The sequence below is a fragment of the Octopus sinensis genome, linkage group LG11, assembly GCF_006345805.1.
Source record: "Octopus sinensis linkage group LG11, ASM634580v1, whole genome shotgun sequence".
In the NCBI taxonomy this organism is placed as follows: domain Eukaryota; kingdom Metazoa; phylum Mollusca; class Cephalopoda; order Octopoda; family Octopodidae; genus Octopus; species Octopus sinensis.
Genome location: NC_043007.1, coordinates 14,561,000 through 14,580,390, shown reverse-complemented (window position 1 = coordinate 14,580,390; position 19,391 = coordinate 14,561,000). Strand labels below are relative to the sequence as shown.

The 19,391-nt window shown below is 38.2% G+C and overlaps 1 protein-coding gene across 4 annotated transcripts in view; it reads left to right on the top strand.

Moving 5' to 3' along the window:
* The window catches only part of LOC115217033 (E3 ubiquitin-protein ligase UBR2), a 118,413-nt gene that overhangs the window by 27,991 nt on the left and 71,031 nt on the right, over positions 1-19,391 (top strand). For 3 of the 4 annotated variants that reach the window (XM_036507099.1, XM_036507098.1, XM_029786585.2), the window contains exons 2-4: positions 12,659-12,921; positions 14,541-14,619; positions 17,247-17,357. In XM_036507099.1, the coding sequence (XP_036362992.1) occupies positions 12,659-12,921; positions 14,541-14,619; positions 17,247-17,357 (453 nt within the window). The remainder of the gene's footprint in view (positions 1-12,658; positions 12,922-14,540; positions 14,620-17,246; positions 17,358-19,391) is intronic. The other variant, XM_036507100.1, reaches the window with a different exon arrangement.

The window sequence follows — 19,391 nt, the reverse complement described above, 5'->3', positions numbered from 1 at the left end:
CATGCTCCAACCTCTGGCCACAGACCTGCTGTTTCCTCTCTTCTGCCTTTTTTACTGTTACTGTAATGGCTTGTGATCTTCAGAGTTGGATGGTCTTGTGCCACTTTTGTTTGGGCTCTCACTCCAACTGATTTTTCTTTCTTTCATCAGCTATACTATGTCCACCACTCTTTGGTTATACATTAACCATTAAATCTAGTTGCTCCTCTGAATATTGATCCTCAGGAATTTCTCTCCATGCTATTTTTTTTCCTTTTCCTGTAGCCATCTACTCCATGTGTTCAGGAAGAATGTTAACAACATTGAATTATACAGTTTTTTGGAAATCCTACAAAGGCCACAGACATAATCCTTCTCACTTGACCAAAAAAAAAAAAAAAGAGAAAAATTAAAACGAGAGGGAAAATGTGTATTTTGTGTGACTGTATTCTGTCTGTTATGTATTTTGTACTGTGAATGTAGTGTTCTAGTGAATGTTTTTTATAGAACTGGCAGGATGCCTAGTTGTATCCGCTTCATCTCATTTTCATAATTTACCTGACTACACACAGCCCAGGTTTTCTGAACCCACAAACCCCCACCAACACCCGCAGACTCTCTCTCCAAAATGTTCTTCATCTTCTATGTTGTTAATCAGCCTGTGAACTGCTGAGGTGGATATTGCTCACAAAGCGAGGTTTTGTTTTACTTTGTATGGAGTCGATAATATTATTATTATTATCTAGGACAGGTGAAGTAGTAGCTACTACTTTCAGTGAAGGTTTTCCCAAACTGGTGAAATTTACATGTGGTTGGCATGTCCAGCTTGAACAGCAATATGAAAAATCATCTGTAACTGATGTCCAATCTCTGATTGTAGAAATAACTTGAATTGGTTGTTTTGTTTGTTTTTCTGGTTGTTGTTTTAACCCCCCCCCCCAAAAAAAACTAGCCTGCCAGAGAGAGACTGTCCAAAGCCTTTTATGTAAGAATTAAAAATTGTTGTCCCTCCCCCACCCACCTTGTCAGCCTTGATCTAGAATTTGAAAACGTTCCATTTATTACCATTGATATTTTATTCCAGACATAGTCTGTATAGGACTTTGTTATTTAGTGTATTGTCTTATTTTAAACCCCATTTTCACCCACCAAAGTAACTTGGGGCTTACAGAAAGGAAGCTTTGTATTACTTAGAAACCTATGAAACAAGGGCTAACTAACAGTCTGAAAATTAGCGTGGACGTTTTTAAGACAGACTTCTGAAAATGCTTTGGGCAGGCAAAGGGTTAAGGGTTATTTGACTGTTATTTCTAGCAGTTTGAATATGTACTAAACTCTCGTAGGTCCAGAATTAAGAGTAGTAAGTTGAAAAAGAGACAAAATCAATTTTGTTGGTATCGGGCGAAATGCTGTACTTGAGAAGGCCTCTTGGGTCAAAATTAAAATCAAATCAAGATTGAAATCAAAATGGAAGTTGTAGTTGTGACTGATGCTAGTGCCGCCTGACTGGCACCAATACTGGGGGCACGTAATAAGCACCATTCAAGTATGGGTCAATGCCAGTGCCACCTGACTGGCTCCCCGTGCCGGTGGCACATAAAAAGCACCATCCAAATGTGGTCGATGCCAGCCCCCCTTTCCCTCCAGACTGGTTCCTGTGCTGGTGGCACATAAAAAGCACCATCTGGCTCCCATGCCAGTGGAATGTAAAAAGCACTCGCTACACTCACAGAATGGTTGGTGTTAGGAAGGGCATCCAACTGTAGAAACTTTGCCAGATCAGATTGGAGCCTGGCACAGCCTACTGGTTTGCCAGTCCCCAGTCAAACCGTCCAACCCATGCCAGCATGGAAAATGGACGTTAAACAGTGATGATGATGATGATGATGAGGGCAGCAAGTTGGCAGAATTGTTAGAGAAAGGAGGAGCATTAGAAAAATGTTTTTCTTTTGGGTCTTTACATTGTGAGTTCAAATTGCACCAAGATCAATTTTACCTTCCATTCTTTCAAGGTTAATTAAATAAAGTACCATTTTAGTCTTGGAGTCAGTGATATCAGCTGACCTCTTTCCTTCAAAATAAAAAAAAAATTCTTAGAATATTTAACCTTTTGATACCAACCCACCTGAAACCACCCCTAGATCTAAAATATAAACTCCCTTTCTTAGTGATCTAAATTAGAATCTTCAATCAATATTTCTTGTTAATTTTTGATCCACACACCAGCTTCATAAGGATAAGGTTATTTAGATAAATTCTTCATTATTTTACTCTTTTACTTGTTTCAGTCATTTGACTGTGGCCATGCTGGAGCACCACCTTTAGTCAAGCAAATCGACCCCAGGACTTATTTTTTGTAAGCTTAGTACTTATTCTATCAGTCTCTTTTTGCCGAACCGCTAAGTTACGGTGACATAAACACACCAACATCGGTTGTCAAGCGATGTTGGGGGGACAAACACAGACACACAAACACACACATACGATGGGCTTCTTTCAGTTTCCGTCTACCAAATCCACTCACAAGGCTTTGGTCGGCCCGAGGCTATAGAAGACACTTGCCCAAGGTGCCACGCTGTGGGACTGAAACCAGAACCATGTGGTTTGTAAGCAAGCTACCTACCACACAGCCGCTCCTACACCTATAAATGTATAAAATTTATTGAAATAAAAGCTGTTTATTTCATCAAATTGTAACGTAAACATTCATCATTGTAATCATCAGGGTTTTGGGTTTCATTATTTATTTTCCTTGTTGGCATGGGTGGAACAGTATGTCTGAGACAGTGACTTACAGCTGGATACTCTTTCTGTTGCCAACCTTTTTAGTTTCCCCTTATGTACAGTATGCTAAACCAGGATAACCCACAAAAATAAAAATCCAATGAACACTCAAGACACATTATAAAAATGAATAACAAACCTGACACCAATTTACTACTAGATTATTATTATTATTATTATTATTATGGACTTAGCAGTCCTGGAGGTCAACTCGTTTCCATAAACCAGAGCTATTTTGAATTCTATTCCCTCCTACGTAGTGAACCACTGATATTGTGAAACTAAAATACTTCAATGCAAGATGACCTTCACGTGAGGTTTTATTGTTATAACTGGTTCTTATCCATTTAACTTCAGCTGTTTGACCAGTCTTAAACGAGATTAAAACAATGCCATCTTAAAACTCATACTCTCCTCCCCACTGTATCACACACACACACACACATTAAAAATAATCTGAACGTTGACTCTAAACTCACACATTGGGCTGGAGTGCCAAATCTTTGGGATTTAAAGCTATCACATTCTAATTTAGTTCACCTTGACAATGGTCATGACAATCTCTAGCTACCACTGGTTGTTCACAATCTGCTAAACAATGAAGAATTAGAAAATAAACAAGTTACACTGTTTAACCAGTATTGTTACTATTCCTGCTCCCTGTTGAATAATTACAACACAAAACCTGAATGTTGATACAGATATGAAGTCTGAATGGACAAAAATTTGTGCCATCAAGTTCATAATTGATTTTGGGTGACCTGTCATTATCATGCAAGAAGTGGTAAAATGCTGACAAATCCACATTTAGTAGACTCTAACAAACAATTTATTTCTTGAGTTCTACGAAATTATGGATCTGAGAGGCTTTGCTACAAAATCTGCTTTATGAAATAATAATCTATTTGTGTGTGAGTGTTTTAATTAGTGTCTTTCTTTCTAAGCTTGTGTTTGTGTGGAATGTGCTTTGATCAATTTGGTTTTGAATGTGTGCAGGGTGTGAGAGAAACACTCCAATGTGGGTCTTTTTTGGCTTTGTGAAATGCCAGCAACTGTATGCTGAAGCGTTTTTATGACTGTGAAGAGGTAGATTTTGGCAACGATGATCATCCCATCTCTTTGTATATTCAGGATTATTATTATTATTATCATCAAACATGCCTTTTTTCTTTATTAAGATAGTAGGGTGTTATTTTGAGATATTTAATTGCTAATACTAGCAGTTCAAGTGATTGCATAGAGTTAGTAGTTTTTACATTCGTTTTTAATATTTGGTCAACAGTGAACATAGATGGGATTGTCTCTCATGTTTGTTGTGGTTAGATGTTATCTGTACCAAATGTATGTTAAGGAAATATCATGTGAGGATTATCTCTCTGAAATCATAGCTAGTCATGGTATGTATTAGGTTGTCAAGGAAGTTCTTGCGGTTTTTAACCTTTAAATTCAGATGCGCATATCTCGGCTCAAATAAAACTTTGTTAATCGAAATAAACACCATCAGAATCAACACACTTTTGCCAATGCAAAACAAGTCTATTTATGCCAGTAGCATAAAAATCCTGTGTTCTGGTCGTGATGAAGTCGTATTTGGCATCGTCTTGGTTTTTTAAGCATTTCTCATGCAGGAAGTTGTCGAGATGCTTGAAAAAGTGGTAGTTGGTCGGCGAGAGGTCTGGTGAGTATGGCGGATGAGGCAGAGTTTCGTAGCCCAATTCGTTCAACTTCTGGAGGGTCAGTTGTGCAATGTGTGGCTGAGTGTTGTGGAGAAGAATTGGTCCTTTTCTATTGACCAATGCTGGCTGTTGTTGTCGGAGTTTCTTATGCATTTCATCCATTTGCTGACAGTACTTCTCCGCCGTAATGGTTTCGCTTGGATCCAAAAAAGCTGTGATGGATGAGACCAGCCACAGACCACCAAACAGTCACCATGACCTTCTTTTGGTGCAACTTTGGCTTCGGGAAGTGCTGTGGAGCTTTGTCGGCGTCCAACCACTGAGCTGAGCATTGCTGGTTGCCGTAAAGAATCCACTGTTCATTACAAGTCACAATCTGGTCGAGAAACAGGCCCTTCTTTTTGCATAAAAGAAGGGAAGATGACACTTCAAAATGGCTTTTTTTTTTTTGGTTGTCGTTCAATTTGTGTGGCACCTATTTTTCAAGTATTTTTGTTTTTCCAATCTCTTTCAAGTGGTTGGAAATTGTCGTATACATTACGTCTAATGCAGAAGCAAGCTCTCGAACAGTTGTGCGTGGATTGGCTTCGACTAAGGCTCTTACTTGATCGTTGTCAACATCCGATGGCCGACCACTGCACTTATCATCTTCAAGACTCTCATCACTGCTATGAAATTTCTTGAACCACCATTGTACTGTATGTTTATTAGTGGTTCCTGGTCCAAATGCATCATTGATATTGCGAGCTTTTTCAGCAACTTTTCGGCCTAGCTTGAACTGGAATAAGAAAATTGTGCGAATTTGCTTTTTGTCCATGTTGTATTCAATGTTCTGGAAAAAATGGCCTAATTATTCAAAGAGAAACACGATTAGATAGAGCAGAAAACGGGCTTTAAAATGATATATAAAGTCAAAGTAATTTAACGAAAATTAATTTGAAAATACATAATTTAAAACCAAAATTTAAAATTCCACAAGAACTTTCTTGACAACCTAATATGATACTGTTCCAGTTGAGACTTTAGGCATTGTTTTTGAGTTGTTTGGAGTGTTTAGATGTAAGTTAATCTGACCTAGGTGCATGTTGTGTCTTGTGAATTTGTTTTTGTGTATATCCTTGAATGAAAGATCCTGGCCAGTTGTGTATGTGGCATATATTATTCTGACCTCTGTCATTACTTTTTATCTGCAGTACAGTCAACCTATCTAGCATATTGCTTGTTCTAATTAGATCATTTATGCCTATTGGTGAAGCTAATTATAGTTTGTGATAATTTTGCTTTCGTTACTCTAAAATGTTCCCCTCTGACAACTGATCAAGAACTGCTTTCTAAAATGGTCTTGGAAACTTCCTGTTGCCATTAATAATCATTATCTTATCGCTAATTGCTAATCCTCCATTTGCAAACAATTTTATGCCAACTGTTGAGCTGTGGTCCTTAATTTATTCTGTTGCTGTGGTCACAGTCTTTACACCACAAGCCTCCTTGTTGTGAATTTAATCCATTACCCCTAAGTGTATCTCTTTGTATACCATATTGAATATTGCATTCAATCTTCTAAAATACCTCCTTGTAACTGTATACCTAAATTAAATTACTTCAGTCTTTTAATTCATTGGATACCAATCTACCAGGGTACTTCAGTTATGTGTTATTCTTTTGTAATATGATGTGTGATTATGGTGTTCAGTAAATGCTATAATTATATATATGACCGTGACCGACCAGGCTATCAGATGTTGCTACACATCGCTGGTCACAATGAACTTCGCATTGTTTTACCCTTCAAATGACACCACCCCGATGGCTAAGCAAGCAGGCCAACAGAAGAAAGAGTAAGAGAAAGTTGTGGCAAAAGAGTACAGCAGGGATCGCCACCACCCCCTGCCGGAGCCTCGTGGAGCTTTAGGTGTTTTTGGTCAATAAATACTCACAACGCCCAGTCTGAGAATCGAAACTGTGATCCCACGACCGTGAGTCCGCAGCCCTAACCACTGGGCCATTGCGCCTCCACTTATATATATTATATATATATATGTCAGTATTATATATATATATATGTGAAGGCGCATGGCTCAGTGGTTAGAGCATCGAGCTTACAATCGTGAGGTTGAGAGCTTGAATCCCGGACCGGGCTGCGTGTTATGTTCTTGAGCAAGGCACTTTATTTCACGTTGCTCCAGTTCACTCAGCTGTAGAAATGAGTTGCGATGTCACAGGTGCCAAGCTGTATCGACCTTTGTCTTTCCCTTGGATAACACTGGTGGCGTGGAGAGGGAAGGCTGGTATGCATGGGCGACTGCTGGTCTTCCATAAACAACCTTGCCCGGACTTGTGTCTAGGAGGGTAACTTTCTAGGTGCAATCCCATGGTCACTCATGACCGAAGGGGGTCTTTTTACTTTATATATATATATATATGTCCGTATTGCAGTTACTAGTTTCTGATAATTAGCAGAAAAGGGAGCTCAACAAAATAACATTTAGTGCACATTGTTGATTTGAGGATGAACGTGTTGGCATGTGAAGCATGGTATAAGTTCTTGATGTATGTAATTATCAGAAAGTTTTTAGATATTAAAGTGGTGTTTATGAATGTTTATGTTTGACATGTTTGGTAAAGGAAGGGAATACTCAACGGAATTTCAAAAATTGCATTTTTTTGTTCCTTAAACGTACTCTCTCTAAAATGGTTAGCATTAGGAAGGGTATCCTGCTGTAAGAACCCATGCCACATCAGACAACAGAGTTTGGCCCAGCTCCCTGGCTTGCCAGCTCCTGTCAAACTGTCCAACCCATGCCAGCATGGAAAAAGGATGTTAATTAATTGACGATGATATATATTTGAAACCTCACCTTTATCCATGCCAAATAAAAAAAAAAAGAAGTTCTAATTGAATCTTTTTCACACCATAGAAACCGGGAAACCAGGCCTATGAGCCTGACTAGGCTTGAAAAGGGCGAAAAAGAAAAGAAAAAGAATAATAATATATAGTAATATATCTAATAACCTCATAACACCTGTCCTATGTGCTAAAAATTGTGCAGAATGTAGAATATCACGTGACCCTACAATACAAAACCATTCATTTTAAAGTGTTTGTATTTAATGATCTTATGAAAGATTGTTTGCCATGTTCCAAACTTTAATAATCACAGCTATTTATTTTACTAAATTCATTTTAAATTCCTCATTATTTCAAATTACATCATCTGACGTCTATTCCATGTTTTCTTTCTAAATGTCGAGGAAGGGTTTACCCATCAAAATTCAAGGGAAGATTCTAATACCCACATATATAAACCTTGTTCAGTTCACTACAGCCCTACACCAGATTAGAGATGCAGCTCTTTGCCACTGGCCTTATACTTCATATAAATTTTTTGAAGTTTATATATAAGCAGGGATAGTGCCCATAATCTTTGAAATTGAAACAGTAGATGTTTGGCTTGAATATTTGTACATCAACATTTTGTCGGATCAGAAGTCCAGGGAGTAAGGATTGGGCAAAGTGTTTAGTACAGGGTTCAAATAAGGAGGCACAGTTTCTAAGAGAATATTATAAACATCTGTGAAAAAATTTAGATTTTTGAGATTTCATAGGGTACACTTGAATCTTCCAGTGAACCTAGGGTACTATATTTTGACTAGATGAGCTAAACATACTATAAATGTCAGCTACTTTGAGTTCACTTGGAAGTGTTGGACATCAGACTTGTTCATCCTAAGTTAGAGATAATTATTATTATTTTTATTATTTCTTTATTGATTTCTCTGAAGTTTGAACATCTTCAAACTTTAACTAAGCCATTGTTCTGTTTTAATTAATTAATTTATTTATTTTGTACATGTTTTTTTATAGCCCTTGTTTCAGTGAATGAAGCATGCTTTCTTTCACAACTTTGTGATTGCAGCCTTTGAGAAGCTGGGAGGTCATCCTGTCAATAGATATATAAAAGATGGTGTACATACACTGCATAGATAATGACATTCAGTCAGTGGTTATATCTGGTTGTTTACACAGGTACAGTACCAAAGATGCTTGTCAAACAAAAGATTTAGAACTTTTTGTATATTTGTTCCTTTGGTTTCTCCAATGTTTCAAGTGATCCTTTCTTTAGGCATCCAAATAAATACCTTCTCGAGCCATGCCTGGCTCACTAGGGCCGGTTTCCCGGTTTCTTTGGCGTATAGGTTCCCCACCTGGACGGGACGCCGGTCTGTCGCGGGTGAGCTGCAAGATGCAGGAAGAAAGAATGAGAGAAAGTTGTGGCGAGAGAGTCAGAAGTTCGCCATTACCTTCTGCCGGAGCTGCGTGTAGCTTAGGTGTTTCGCTCATAAACACGCACATCGCCCGGTCTGAGATTTGAACACGCGATCCCTCAACTGCGAGTCCGCTGCTCTAACCACTAGGCCATGTGCCTCCACAAATAAATACCCTGAACAGACACCCCATTAAAAAGTTGTAACTTCAATCAATGCCAGGAAATACAGAACATATATAAAAGACTAGACACTGACTTATCGGACTCTGTAATATTAAAAGTGATGTAAATTATTCAAAACATTTTCACTAACTATGCTGACGAATCAGAACCAATTATCAGAACTAATTAGTAACTGTGTTTGGAAGAAGATTCCTTTTACTTTCTAAAGACTTGTATGTTGACACTAATGGTACATTCTACCATTATAAGTTGTCAAAGACTTGTATTAGTATCTATGGCTGACTCAACTATTTAGGATGTTTTTTTTTTTCTTTTCTTTTTTCCTGTTTTTGTTGTGATTCACTCATTTGCTTTACTAATTAATATATCTCAATTCCTTGTGAATCAATATATGAACTCACTTTTGGAAGTAGGTTAAACTGTTGTATTGTAAAGACTTCAGGTTAGAAGAGCTCAAGGCTGGAATTTAGATGAATATTATGAAAATATTCTATTGTGTCTGGGGGGAGCCGTTTTCTTTTTGTGCCTTATTATGTAACACACCGGTAAAATTTCCAGGTTTTTCTTATTTTTATTATCCTAAAATTTTCATTGTGTCTTGCAACCTTTTCAATACGACACAAAATGAAAATGACTCTCCCCAGACACAATAGAATATGCTTCAACACACAAACTCATATAAAGAATCTTGCAAACCAAATCCAGAAACGAAATATATTATGAAAATATGTTTTATTCAATGTAATGTTTATGTTGCTCTAATTATTATTTAAAAATTAATTACTAATCATTGTTTCTTGATAAATGTATGATGTTTAGATTTGGAAGATTCATGAATATATATATATTTTTATATTCCATAGTATAAAAGCACGATTGTGTATATATAAAACACTTAATGTAATTAGTTAAAAAAAAAAATTATTTAATATTAATAAAAATAAACATTCTGTCAATGAATATTTAAAATAGTTCAGTTTGTTTTAGCCATCATGGCTAAGGCCAAGCAGGAGCACCACCTTCAGAATTAGATGATCTTTCTTTTATGTCATCTTTGTGTGTCCAGGGAGCTGGTTTCTCTGTTAGGTTTTTCTGTAAATGTGAAGAAAGCATCTATGTTCCTTTTAAAATACCAAGAAAAATTTGCTCAAGTTTATGAATATTTTCGGAGACAGTTGTATGATCATGAATTTTTAAATGTCAAGCTGTTGCTGAGGGGCTTCAAGGAAGGGTATTTTTGCAATGACACAGCACCTTTCATTCCCCTTATTTCTTCTTTATTGTAAATGAAAGCTTAGAGCAAGGCCTTTGAGAATCTTCCACTTGTATAGGTTTGCATTTCAGTGAGTCAACATAATGCCTAGAAATCTTCCCTGTAGCCCAGAGAATTGCATATAACAGCAGACAATTTAATGGTTAGCATCTTATTTCTTTACTACCCACAAGGGGCTAAACACAGAGGGGACAAACAAGGACAAAGGGATTAAGTCGATTATATCAACCCCAGTGCGTAACTGGTACTTATTTAATCGACCCTGAAAGGATGACAAGCAAAGTCGACCTCGGCGGAATTTGAACTCAGAACATAACGGCAGACAAAATACCGCTGAGCATTTCGCCCGGCATGCTAATGTTTCTGACAGCTCGCTGCCTTTAATGGTTAGCATCTGTTAAATACGAGGGGCATTCAATAAGTAATGCCCCTGACCCACTTCCCATAGCAGTAGAGCAACGAAACTTGGCACAGTTATTAATCTTTTTCTACATAGGAACCACCCAGAGTTACGCATTTCTCCCATCGTTTGATGCAGCTCTGAAGACCGTTTTTGTAGAAGACCCCAGCTTGGTCCTCCAACCACGACATGACTTCAGAAATCAAGGCTGCATCATCTGGGAAACGCTTTCCTTTCAAAAACAACTTCATGGCTGGGAAGAGGTGAAAATCAGAGGGTGCAAGGTCAAGAAAGTAGGGGGGATGGGGAGGAGTTCATAGCCATACGCCTGTGCTTCTGATCCGGCGACAAGCGAGTTGTGAACCGGAGCGTTGTCCTGCAGGAGGAGGATGTCTTTGCTGATCTTGCCCTGCCTCTTGATTTTGATAACTTCTCTTAATTTCCTCAAAAGTGAAGCATAATAGGCTCCTGTAATTGTGGCACCCTTTGCCAGGAAATCTGTCATCAGTACTCCGTCCTGGTCCCAGAAGACTGTGAGCATGACCTTGCCAGCAGAAGGCTGCACCCTTGCCTTCTTTGGAGGAGGTGAGTCACGGTGTGTCCACTGCATTGACTGGGCTTTGGTCTCTGGATCATAGTGATGGACCCAGGTTTCATCCTGTGTAATCAGTCTTTTGAAAAATTTTGACTCATCTTCTTGGCACATCTCCAAATTCATCCTCGAGCAATCGACACGTTCTTGCTTCTGGAAAGATGTGAGCAACCTGGGAATCCATCTGGCAGACACCTTTTGCATATGCAAATGGTCATGAATAATAGTTTCCACAGACCCGGTACTAATCTTGACCTCATGGGCTATTTGGCGAATAGTGATGCGTCGATCTTCCAAAATGGCAGCCTCAACATGACGGACAGATGCCTCATCAATGGCAGAAGGGGGCGACCAGATCTGGGAGCTGTTTCCACAGAGTTCCGACCATGTTTGAATTCACGATGCCAGCGTTTTACAAGGTCATATGATGGGGCATCATCACCATAAGTTACTTTCATTTCACCAAAAGTCTCCCGTGGTGTGCGTTCTTTCAAATACAAAAACCGGATCACTGCTCGAAACTCAACAGGCTCCATTTCACACTTGACTCAGTTCAAACACTTGTAAATCAGAAACCACAATTAGTCCAGAGCTGTAATTTTCCACTTAATCTATAAAGATATAAATAATTGTACATGCAAAATTTCAGCTAGATCAAACAACTGCAAGTGGGTCAGAAGCATTACTTATTGAACACCCCTCGTAGTTTGTAAACATCAGTGTTATATGATGTTCCCTTTATATTATTGACTCCTTCCAACCATGAAGTTATAATTTTTTTTCCACACTAGTAATCAGTAACTTGAGTGAGTTCCTCAAATTTAGGTATTTTCATATTTTTCAAGTTAGTATCTTTACAGTTGGCTGCACTTTCTGTGGTCAAGCTTCAAAATATTACACTTGATGGGGCTTATAATGCCTGAACCTCTTAGTTTCAGTTATTGACCTCAATGACGTGCCATAAAGTAAATAATATAAATGTAGCTTATATGGTGCGATGTCTTATCTTTTACTTGTTTCAGTCATTTGAATGTGGCCATGCTGGGACACCACCTTGAAGTTATTTTAGTTGAACAAATTGACCTCAAGACTTTTTTTTAAAAGCTTACTTATACTGATTGATATTCTCGCTACAAACACACACCTTCACCCTAAGTTAGAAACCAGTGTATTAATCATTGCCAATAGTATTATAAGTGTTGAGAAATGGTAAAGCATGTGCACAAAATACTTTTCAGTATTTTGTGTCCCTTAATTTACAACATCGAAATCCTGCTGAGGCTGACTTTCATCAATCTTGGGTTAAGAAAAAAGAAGAAAAAAAATACCAGTTGGGTAGTAAGATCAATGTAATTGATCGTTTCTCCCCGGAATTTATGGCTTTATGCCTCTTATATGTTAGAAAGCATTATTAATGCTAGAAATTATTTGTATGTATGCATGTGTAATTATTTATACAGAGGTGTGCTTTGTGTACTTACGTGTTGTCATATGTCGTTTCAGGATTGGTCTAACAGCTTTAAGAATGGCAAATTATTGGCATCCTTGAAAAGACATTGGAAAACCTTTGTACCTGTCATATATGCTCCTGGCCAGGAAAGTGCTAAAGAAGAGAGGCTCTCTCACAAGTTAATATTTCATCCGTTGGAAACGTTTCTTTGTGGTGGAGATCCAGAAACAGAGTTTAAACAGTTAAAAGAAAAAGATGCCCCATCGCAAATCTGTGGACATGTTTTCAAACATGGTGAGCCAAGTTATTCTTGCAGGTGAGTAGAATGTTTTTGCTTTTTTTTTTCTGACCTGTTACCTTTTCAATTTAGTTCATCATCATCATCATCAAACATCATTTTCCATGCTGACATGGGTTGGACGATTTGACAGAACCAGGCTTCCTGTCCATTTTGGCATGGTTTCTATGGCTGGATGCCCTTCCTAACACCAGCCACTTTACAAATTGTACTGGGTGGTCTTACTTGGCACCAGCAAGGGTGCTTTTTATGTAGCCCCAGCACCCATGATATACATACATATATATATATATATATATATATATATATATACACATACACACTCCCATAGTAAAACTAATAGAAATAAAACTATTAACATATATACAAACAAGTATATATATATATATATATACACACACATACATAGTGAAACTAATAAAAATGAAACTATTATATCACATTACACTAGAGATGTTATTGTTTCATTTTTGGCATGTATTACCAAAACAGTGTAAGAGATTGCTCTGCGCTCGCATTAGCAAGAAGTTGAAACATTTTTTTGGGACCATTACAATCTGTGGACCCTAAGTAGTGCATGTGTAAAATTTGAAAGAAATCAGTTGGGTAGTTTTTGAGTTTTAGGGATGCACACAGACACACACATTCTCAGTTTTATATATATATATATATATATATATGAAAAAACAAGTCAAAATAGAAAATGCTAGAATAATTTTATAAAGAACATTTCAGTACCTGTTTCAGTCATTTTGAGACCTTTTCAACTGTAACGATTAAATAATTAAATTTAGAAAAATTAAAAGAATAGTTTTTTTAAAAGAATATTTGTATAGTGTTCAAATATAAGTGGCATTTTCCTTGTTTCTGCCTTTCTCTGTCTCTCTTGTTTACACTTATATGTAAATATACATATATATATATATATATAGATAAATTTTAATGGAATGAGATGATAGGGGGCAGTTGTTTGATGAATGCCACTGGCTGACTTGGCATTCAACCTATTTTGATGACAGTACATTCTAGCACTGGAGCCAAACACACACACGTGCATAGGTATATACACATACAGATTGAGTGAGTGAATAAAAGGGAGGGAGGGAGAGAGACATTACAATCCATTGATTGAACACAATCCATTGATTGAACACAATTCATTGATTGAACACAATTCACATAAACGATTTTCCCTCTCCTCATATACGTAAAAAGAAATATGTTCACAGAGAGAGAGAAAGAAAGAGATTTCAAATTCTGTCAAGTTTGACTTTGCCTTTCATCCTTTCGGGGTTAATAAATTAAGTACCAGTGAAACACTGGGGTTGATGTAATCAACTTATCCCCTCCCCCAAAATGACTGCCTTTGTGGCAAAATTTGAAACCATTATTGTTATAAAGGCGGTGAGCTGGCAGAAACATTAGCACCCTGGGCGAAATGCTTAACAGTATTTTGTCTGCCACTACGTTCTGAGTTCAAATTCCACCGAGGTCGGCTTTGCCTTTTATCCATTCGAAAATATATTCAACTGTTTATGGATGTGTGTATATTTACTTATATATTTTATTTACCTGCAGCTTACATACAGACAAACATTGTTCCAATTCTATTTCCTTCTAAATGTTTTTAATTCCAGGGACTGCGCAAATGATCTCACTTGCGTCCTGTGTATCAATTGCTTCCAACAAAGTGTTCATAAGAAACACCGCTATCGGGTGAGTTTCCCCCTTTTTTGACCAGTTTGGGTTTCAATTCTTATTTTGCACTGTCTCTTTAAAATGCTCCTCCACTTCAGTTCTCTTATTTGATTTTTGCGTATATTCAACATAACATGTTCTTAGACATCACAGTTGCTTTTAAACTGTGAATTTGATTTTGTTACTTTATGGCTATATGAATGATCAAGAAGTGTGTTCACAACCACAATTCAGAATTTAATATCACTGTATCACAACTTGACCCTTTAAAATCTAGACCACCCATGTTCAGCCCAAATATTCTACCCATTTTATATCCAAACTGGCCATATTTGGCCATACCTGATAAATGTCATTTCTTAAAACAATCACATTATTGAAACCTAAGAGATATGAGATACTCTTTTACTTGTTTCAGTCATTTGACTGTGGCCATGCTGGAGCACTGCCTTTAGTCGAGCAAATTGACCCCAGGACTTATTCTTTGTAAGCCTAGTACTTATTCTATCAGTCTCTTTTGCTGAACTGCTATGTTACGGGGATGTAAACACACCAGCATCGGTTGTCAAGCGATGTTGGGGGGTCAAACATAGACACACAAACATATACATATATACGACGGGCTTCTTTCAGTTTCCATCTACCAAATCCACTCACAAGGCTTTGGTTGACCCGAGGCTATAGCAGAAGATACTTGCCCAAAGTGCCATGCAGCGGGACTGAACCCGGAACCATGTGGTTCGTAAGGAAGCTACTTACCACACAGCCACTCCTACGCCTAAATAATGCAAGATTGATTAAAACCAATATGAATAAACAAGTGTTACATATAACAGAGAAAGCTAAAGGGTTAAGGAAGTGTCTTGTACCATAACCTTGGATTGAACTAATGTTTGGTGGAAGAATTTGGTTAGTGGAAACTGCAGTTAACCCATCCCGTCATGTGTGTGTTGGTGCATTCAACGAAAGTATTATGTCGTATCCTTCTACACCAATTAATGGACTTGATTATTTGATGAACAGAGATTGCTAATATACGTACCAAATTAGATATTCGGGCCAATATAATTGTCTAAATTTTTTGCAAGAGATATCTCATCCTGTTGTTGATACCAATAAAAGAATATAAATGGTACTGAACATGAAAAGAGGAACAAAATAAAATTTATTCTGTTTCATCTTAATCCTGTTAAACTGATTTCTATTGCAATTATCCATTTCTGTATTGACTTCTCTTTCTGTGTTCTAAGTTGCAATATTGCTGATCTCAATGAGGTTGGTAAAATACGCACCAGTGCTATTCTGGATTTGATTTTATAGGCTTTGTAAGATTAGATGCTTGGTGAACTGGCAGAAATAAAGCACTGGCTAACATTCCCTATGATAGTGTTTTTTTTTTTGCTCTGATTTCATATTTTCTTAATATTAACATTGCTTTCATCATCATCGTTTAACCCTTTAGTATTTAAACCGGCCATATCTGGCCAAAATAGTTAATCTGTTTTATGTTCAAACTGACCAGATCCAGGCTCTCACACCTACCCTACAATGTTATTCTACATTAAGTAATTACACCATCAAGATCTTGAAGATTTGAGATAATGCATGATTAATTCAAATCAATGGGAATCAATAGGCATTATGTTTGATAGAATAATCTGAACACTAAAGAGTTAACATCCGTTTTCCATGCTAGCATGGGTTGGACGGTTCAACCGGGGTCTGGGAAGCCAGGAGGCTGCACCAGGCTCCAGTCTGATCTGGCAGTGTTTCTACAGCTGGATGCCCTTCCTAACGTTAACCACTCCGTGAGTGTAGTGGGTGCTTTTTATGTGGCACCGGCATGGAAGCCAGTCAAGGCGGTGCTGGCATCAGCCACGTTTGGATGGCGCTTTTTACATGCCATTCAAAGAAATACCAACAATATACTTGGCTTAATTCACTTATCCCCTTCATTACAAAATTGTTTTGCATGAAGTGAAAAGAGATTAATATTATCAGTATAATCAATGTTATTGTCATTTTTTTAATGCTAGTTGGACCTACATATCGCCTTTTATTCTTTCTTACTGTGAAAAATTAGTTGCTATTTGGTGTAAACCATAACAAAACTCCTTGGCTGACAAAATTCTTAGGGTTTTTTTAGGTCCTTTCTGCATTGTCTTTCATAGTCAGATATGAAACATATACCTGTTTCTTTTTCATATTTGACTGTGAAAGCTTATAACATTTCTGGTCACGATATTTAAATGCCATAAGTCATACATAACATGTTACTCAACTTGTGTAACTAAATACAGCATTTGTTGGCAAGTTATCGGTACTTGTCTTTGGCCTTGGGTCAGTCCTGAATCAGCAGACCCAGACTATGAACAAATGCAGATCACATGGCCACATGGAGGTTTTGTCATTGACTTAGGAAATTCTCTGTAAAACCTATGGCACCCAATTTTGACTTTTCTGGCGAGGCTTGGTGGACGCATAGATGACATAATCTCCTGCTTATGTCTGTTCTATTAATTTCACACTTAATATTTATAAACAATTGTTTTAATAGACCCTTCTGGGTGGGGGTGGGAGGCTTCTTGCCTTTTTTGTGTCAGTTTTAAAATTTTAATTTGTTTCTCCAACTCTTTATTCCCCAGATGAGTATTTCCAGTGGCGGAGGTTACTGTGATTGTGGTGATGTTGAAGCTTGGAAGTCTGGTCCTCACTGTGAAACTCATGGCAAAGGAACTTCTTTAGACGAAGTAAAGGTATTTACTCTTCCTTCCCCCCTCTCCTTGTGCTTTCTCCTCCTCCTCCTCCTCTCTTTACTCCTCTTTCCTCTCTGCTTTTCTCCCTCCCTCTCTCTGCTTTTCTCCCTCTCTCTCTCTCTGCTTTTCTCCCTCTCTCTCTGCTTTTCTCCCTCTCTCTCTCTCTCTCTCTTGCTTTTCTCCCTCTCTCTCTCTGCTTTTCTCCCTCTCTCTCTCTCTCTCTCTCTCTCTCTCTCTGCTTTTCTCCCTCTCTATCTCTCTGCTTTTCTCCCTCCCTATCTCTCTGCTTTTCTCCCTCCCTCTCTCTCTGCTTTTCTCCCTCCCTCTCTCTCTGCTTTTCTCCCTCCCTCTCTCTCTGCTTTTCTCCCTCCCTCTCTCTCTGCTTTTCTCCCTCCCTCTCTCACTTTTCTTTCTCTCTCTCTCTGCTTTTCTCCCCCCTCTCTCTCTGCTTTTCTCCCTCTCTATCTCTATCACTGCTTTTCTCCCTCTCTCTCTCTCTGCTTTTCTCCCTCTCTCTCTCTGCTTTTCTCCCTCCCTCTCTCTGCTTTTCTCCCTCCCTCTCTCTGCTTTTCTACCTCCCTCTCTCTGCTTTTCTCCCTCCCTCTCTTTGCTTTTCTCCCTCCCACTCTCTGCTTTACTCCTCCCTCTTCTGCTTTTCTGTCTTCTCCTTGTTCTTCCCCCCTTTCTTCTCATTTTTTTCTCTTCTGTTCCTACCATTTTCATTTCTTTCTTCTGTCTGTCTGTCTGTCTCTTTCACATAAACATACACTCAAATAAATGCAAAAGGATGTCTTTCAGTGTCCTACTGAAATCACATCTGAAAGCCAGTGATTGCATATGAATGCAGTCTTCATCTGCTTGGCTACTATTGCATCTCTTCTGCTTTCAGACAAAACTGGTTGTTGTGTCAGAGTCAGGGATGGTAAAGGGTTTTTTTTTCTATGATTAACTTTTAAAGCAGAAAATGTGTGATGCTGGGGCTGCCTGCTGGAGCCTAGCGGCAGGTATTTAAAGGGAAAAAATTTGACAAGTCAGTCAGTCACCAGCTGACACTTGCTGACGACACATCGAAGAAGCCAGGGAATAGAAGGAAGAAGACATGCACCCAACACCAGAGCTGAAGACACCTCCGAAAGTGGAGGTGGGGCCGCCACGTCAAAACGGTAGAGGAGTAGGGGCCGAAACCAGACGTGGTTCCTCCTGATGACGTCTTGAGCTAACTGGATCCTATAAAGGAGCTGTTGTGGTAGCAGACCACGAAACGCAGTTGTAATTCCTCCCCACACACACACACACACACACACACACATACCTCTACCTGCCTACATATGTTAAACGTAATCTTTTTCTAATTCATAAAGAAACAAAGTGTCAATAGGTACATCTTCTAAGTCCTGAAGTTCCTGACCTAGCACTGATAACTTCCTCAGAAAATTGTTTTTATTACAGTTAAGTAAACTGGGGGCATTCTGTGTAGAAACAGAATGAAAAGATTACAGTGGATTTGAACTTATGGTCCTCAGATTCACAGGTGAATATCTTAGACACACTTGCATTTTGCAAATACAACATGTAATTCATCATCGTTATCATTGTTGCTTCTGCGGGATTTTTTTTTTGTTCCCCCCCTCCTCTCCTCATATCCTCACTGACACAGATTAGACAAGTCCCCTGTCCAGCGGTTCGATCCTACCTCACAAACAATTAAATTGATTCTGGAGTTATATATTCACCCCTTTTATCACTGCATGTATTAAAAGTTACTAGATAAATTAGTGTAATTAGCAGTCTAATTGAGACACTGTCATCATTGTTGTTTAACCATAGGACTGCCCGCAACTGGCAGACCTTGTCTTAATTTCAGTCATAACACATCTAGAACTACATTATCCATTCTGTCTTCCCTGTTTTAAAGCTGATTGTTCAACCTCCTATTTCTGATAGGTTTTACCTACCACATATACTCTCCATTTGGCTGTATTTGTTGCTAAGGCGGCGAACTGGCAGAAACGTTAGCATGCCGGGCGAAATGCT